This window comes from Ichthyophthirius multifiliis, assembly GCF_000220395.1.
Source record: "Ichthyophthirius multifiliis unplaced genomic scaffold scaff_1120509250735, whole genome shotgun sequence".
Classification (NCBI taxonomy): Eukaryota; Ciliophora; class Oligohymenophorea; order Hymenostomatida; genus Ichthyophthirius; species Ichthyophthirius multifiliis.
In genome coordinates this window covers 2,115-7,330 of record NW_004086488.1, presented here as the reverse complement: position 1 = coordinate 7,330, position 5,216 = coordinate 2,115, and the positions used below count along the sequence as shown (strand labels likewise).

The 5,216-nt window shown below is 11.9% G+C and overlaps 1 protein-coding gene across 1 annotated transcript, besides 25 other annotated features; it reads left to right on the top strand. All coding sequences in view use genetic code 6, as the record gives it.

Annotated features, from left to right (window-relative positions):
* Nucleotides 1-124: 124 nt before the first annotated feature.
* Nucleotides 125-185: a microsatellite.
* Nucleotides 186-423: 238 nt separating this feature from the next.
* Nucleotides 424-472: a microsatellite.
* Nucleotides 424-495: a microsatellite.
* Nucleotides 434-489: a microsatellite.
* Nucleotides 496-1,116: 621 nt separating the features above from the next.
* Nucleotides 1,117-2,250, top strand: IMG5_092820 (mitochondrial carrier protein, putative; the record flags this gene model as incomplete). The annotated part of the gene is made up of 5 exons (XM_004035623.1): nucleotides 1,117-1,177; nucleotides 1,297-1,437; nucleotides 1,485-1,582; nucleotides 1,626-1,977; nucleotides 2,021-2,250. The coding sequence occupies 5 exons, from the start codon at nucleotides 1,117-1,119 to the stop codon at nucleotides 2,248-2,250; spliced, it is 882 nt and encodes a 293-aa protein (XP_004035671.1).
* Nucleotides 2,251-2,474: 224 nt separating this feature from the next.
* Nucleotides 2,475-2,507: a microsatellite.
* A 26-nt stretch (nucleotides 2,508-2,533) lies between these two features.
* Nucleotides 2,534-2,606: a microsatellite.
* Nucleotides 2,561-2,615: a microsatellite.
* Nucleotides 2,578-2,643: a microsatellite.
* Nucleotides 2,644-2,811: 168 nt separating this feature from the next.
* Nucleotides 2,812-2,852: a microsatellite.
* A 144-nt stretch (nucleotides 2,853-2,996) lies between these two features.
* Nucleotides 2,997-3,046: a microsatellite.
* Nucleotides 2,999-3,054: a microsatellite.
* Nucleotides 3,006-3,074: a microsatellite.
* Nucleotides 3,075-3,270: 196 nt separating this feature from the next.
* Nucleotides 3,271-3,328: a microsatellite.
* Nucleotides 3,329-3,937: 609 nt separating this feature from the next.
* Nucleotides 3,938-3,991: a microsatellite.
* Nucleotides 3,992-4,096: 105 nt separating this feature from the next.
* Nucleotides 4,097-4,181: a microsatellite.
* Nucleotides 4,108-4,209: a microsatellite.
* Nucleotides 4,135-4,204: a microsatellite.
* Nucleotides 4,210-4,255: 46 nt separating the features above from the next.
* Nucleotides 4,256-4,334: a microsatellite.
* Nucleotides 4,268-4,304: a microsatellite.
* Nucleotides 4,304-4,337: a microsatellite.
* Nucleotides 4,338-4,350: 13 nt separating this feature from the next.
* Nucleotides 4,351-4,402: a microsatellite.
* A 110-nt stretch (nucleotides 4,403-4,512) lies between these two features.
* Nucleotides 4,513-4,550: a microsatellite.
* A 297-nt stretch (nucleotides 4,551-4,847) lies between these two features.
* Nucleotides 4,848-4,934: a microsatellite.
* Nucleotides 4,863-4,911: a microsatellite.
* Nucleotides 4,920-4,958: a microsatellite.
* Nucleotides 4,959-5,216: the final 258 nt, after the last annotated feature.

The following is a 5,216-nucleotide window of genomic DNA, read 5'->3' as shown; positions in this document are numbered from 1 at the left end:
ATTATAAACATACATATAATAATAATAAAATCTTTATTTGAAAACTTATAAAATATTTTAGTTTTTATGTATTAATAGATATAATTTGATATATTGAAAATTTACATAATAAATAAATATAATGTATATATATATATATATATATATATATATATATATATATATATATATATTTATATATATATTGCTTTAATTTAAAATAACATTAGGCGATATTAACATTGAAAATAATCATTAAGTTTATGTACAAGTCTAACATTAAAATTCTAATAATCCAATGCGAATCATTTAGTTAGATGAATTCAGAAAATTCTAAAAATGATATTTTGTTTGTTTAGATAAGCTTTTATATGAAATTATGAAGATTAGAATTTTTATATGAAAAGTTATATTGTATATTTTATTATCAAATAAATAAAAAAATAATTTTATATTATTAATTTAATTAATTAATTTTTTATTTTTAATTTTAATTCAATTTTTTTTAATATTATTTTTAACAAAAAATGTTTTTAGCTTAAAAAACTTGATTGTAAATATAAATATTAGAATCGTTAATTTATATATATTAGTAAATTACATGTTTAATTATGAAAATACAATTTAAAATTATAGAAATAGTTTTAGAATTATAAAATTTTTATTTTTCATTTAAAATAATACAATTCAAAAATATTTTTTTTTTTTGTTTTTAAAAAATAATATTTAAATTTATTTATTTTTGCCAAAATTAAAATTTAAATTTTACTATGAATATTTATTTATTCTTATTCTTGAATAATATTTATGTAATATTATAATATATGAAATTAATCTTATTAAAAACTATTTTTATTAAACTCATAGAAAAGATAAACTATGTTATTTAGTTTTATAAAATATATTTTTTTACTATAAAAAATACATATATAATTGTATGAAATTTTAATACTTTTATTTTTATTTTGTGAATATAAAATAACTTAAAATTAAAATATTTTTTCTTAATTTAAATCCATATATAAATTAAATAAATTTTATAAATAAAAAAAAACATAAATATTTATATATATATATATATATTAATTTATTTTAATTAAAATAAAAAAAAAACTATAATATTAAATATTAAATAAAATGGTTGCAGCTGCATAAACAGGAGCTCCTAAAAAAAATCCTTTGAAAGCTATTATTTCAGGTAATTAATAATAAAAAAGGCTCCAATAAATATAAAAAAAATGAAAATAAACAAACATATATTAAATACTATAACAATATTTAAAATAATATAAATTACATAAAAAAAATATTAAAAAGGTGGTCTTGCTGGAGGTATCGAAATTATGATTACTTATCCCACCGAATTCGTCAAAACAAAGATGCAACTTTATCCTGATTTAGCTAAAAAAGGCATAATGTTCTGTGCTAATGATACAATAAAGAAACACGGAATAATAGGTAAAATAAAAATAACATAAAATATATATATATATATAAATAAAAAGGATTATATAGAGGATAGTCAGTTTTAATTTTGTTTTCTGTTCCAAAAGTAGCCGCTCGTTTTGGTGCAAACGAATATTTAAAACAACATTATTTTACTGTATATATATATATATATATTAATTGATTAATAAAAAATATAGGACAAAAATAATAGATATCATACTTTCTGTGCCGGTTTAGGTGCTGGTATTTTCGAAGCAATAACAGTTGTTACACCTTCTGAGACTATAAAAGTGAAATTGATTCATGATCTTTTACTCGATTAACCTAAATTTAGAGGACTTATACATGGTTGCACTAGTATTTCTAAATAATATGGAATCTCTGGTCTTTATAAAGGTTTGGTTCCTACCATTTTGAAATAAGGAAGTAATTAAGGTATTAGATTTTTAGTATATGGAGATGTGAATAAATAATTACAAGCATTAGGATGTAATTAGATTGTTTCAAGTTTACTTGCCAGTGGTTTTGCTGGTATATGCTCTACTTTAGGTATAATTTTTTATTTTTATTATAAATTATTTTTTTAAAATAGCTAATACACCAGTTGATGTTATTAAAACTAATATGTAAGGCCTAAATGCTGGAAAATATAAGAATTGGTTCGATTGTGCAGCCCATATTGCAAAAAATGAAGGGTTAAAAGGATTTTATAAAGGAACTGTGGCTAGACTTTCGAGAGTTGTGGCTGATGTTGCTATCACTTTCACATTGTTTGAGTAAATTTCAAAAGGTTTAAATTATGTTTGGCCTGATAAACATTGATTTAGATTTTTTTCTTTAATATTATTTTTTTATTTCAGTTTATTTATGAATAATTAATAAATATAAGATATTTCTATTATTATATATTTTTTATTTAGAATATATAAAAAATAATAATAATAAATTATAAATGAAATTAATTATATATATTTTTTATTAAAAATTATATTAAAATTAATAAATACAAAATATTTATTTATATATTATATAAAATAAAAATATAATAATTTTTTTTAATTATTTTTATTATTTTTAATAAAAAAATTTCCTAATTATATAAATGTATTTTTTGTATTATAAAATAACTATTATTTATATATATAAAAATAATAAAATTTATATTTAAAATAAATTATAAAATTTATTTAAATTATTTAATAAACATTATATTTTTTTTTAAATAATAAAAAAATAAGTTAATAAAATTATATAATATAGCTATTCATATTGATAAATTTATATAAATCTGTCTGCCAAACAAAATGAACTTTTTTAAAGTTTTATTAATAATTATATTTATGTATTTTTAAACGTTATTTTAAATTTTAAATTATTTATTAATAATATAAATATTATTTAAATAATAAGTATTATTTTAATAAGAGAAATCATTTAATACTCTATTTTATTTAAAAAAAAATTAAACATTTTTAATAAAATATAATCTATATTTGTATTTATTATTATAATAATACAAAAATATCCATAATTCCTATCTAATTATAAAGAAATTTGATAATTATATATATAAAAACTATATTATTTTTATAAAATAAATATATTATTTTTTTAAAAATTAAATTAATATTTTCTTTTTTAAAATATGTTATATTTTGAATTGAAAGGTTAACGATAAGTTTATTACTAATTAAATTTTAAAAATATCAATACTTTTAATTAGTTATTTATAGTTTATTTTAATCTTATTCTTATAATATATTTTTTAAATAATGTAATATAAATAAATAAAAAAACAATAAATTGTTTATATTTTATAGATTATAAAATATTTTAATTTACAAAAAATATTATTTTATATAAAAAACTTATAAAAAAACATTTTTTTATATAAAACTTAAATATTAAATAAATTTTTAAAAATTATACCTTTCTTGTATAGATTATATATGTAAAATTATTATTTAAATAAAATTAATTATAAAATTTTTATAAATATATATTTTTTATATTTAAAAATATTTTATTAAAAAAATAAAATATTAAATATATAATTATAAGATAAATATTATTAAATAAAAATATAAAATACATTTTAAATATGTTTTACTAATATTTATAATAAATCTAAATTATAATACTAAAGATTATGTATATTTGAAGGCGTAATATAATAAAAAATTAAATTATATAATAATATTTAAAAAAATTAAATATACTTTATACATTAATAAATCTTATAATATGATAAATTATTAATAAATATGATATAAAATAAAAAATAAAAATTACATTTTCACATTAAAATAATAATGTTTATATTTATTAAAAAAAATTATATATTTACTTTATTAATAATTAATAAATATTATAAAAAAAATATATAATTAATAAAAAAGATATTTTTTTAAATAAAATTAAATATAATTAAAATTCAAATTTAAAAATAATATATTATATATATTAATATAATAAATTTTATTAATAATTTATAAAACTTTGTTTAGAATAAATTAAAATATATAGTATTTTAAATAAAAATATTATAATTTTAATATAAAAAAAATATCTAATTTAAATAATTTTATTGTTATTAACATTTTTTTGTATTAAAAAGAAATAAAAAATTATAAAAAAATATATTGATTTATTTTATTAAAAAGATTATATAAAAAAAAAAAATAATTATAAATATATAATTAAATAAATAAAATAAATAATAATAATAATAATAATAATAATAATAATAATAATAATTATAATAATAATAATAATATATTATTAATTTAATATATAAAATTTCATTTTTTTTTTAAAAAAAAATATTTTTATTTTTAAGTTTTATAAAATATTATTTTTAATAATACTTATTTTATTTATTTATTTATAATTTTATATTATTTTATAATAAAATAAATTACTTATTGTTTTATTTAATATCTATTTAATTTTTTTATTTAATAATTTATATTTTAAAAAATCATTATATTTATAAAATGTAAAAAATTATAAAAATTTAAATTAATATCTTTATTTCAATATTAATTATTTTTTTTTTGTTATATTTATTATTAAGTAAATCTTTTATTTAATTAAATATAATTATTTATATCAAATTAATTTTTTTTTTATTTATAATACTTAAATAATAATACTAATTATACATTAAAACAAAAATAAATATAAAATTATATAGTTTATACTAATATTAAAAAAAAAAAAAATTACAACAAATATTTTAATTTCATATTTAAATTAAATACTAAAAAAAAAAATTAAATTTTGTTCTTATATTTAAATAAATATTTTAAATTAAAAATAATAATATGTTTTTCAAATCTATTATTATTATTATATTTCTTTATTTTTATTTTTTTTGTATTATTATTACTAATATTTTTTGCATTTTAATTATTTCCATTATTATGATTTTAATTATTTTTATTTTATTTATTATTTTATTTCATTTATTTATTATTTTTAATATCAGTATTATTTAAATTATTTTAATTATTGAAATTGTTTTAATTTATATAAAACTAAGGATTTTCTTCCTAAGCTTACTATTAAACATAATTAGGATATATATGAAATTATTTTTATCTTAACTTCTATAATCATTATGTTTACTATTAATTTAAATAGGTGATTCATTAGCAGAATTAGTATTTTTATTAAATTTATTTTCCTTTTTGATGGGTGTATTACTATTATTAATGTAAAGATTATTAATATTAATTTCAAAATGATTATTTTATAAATTTCCTAAACATAAATTTTCGTTTTTA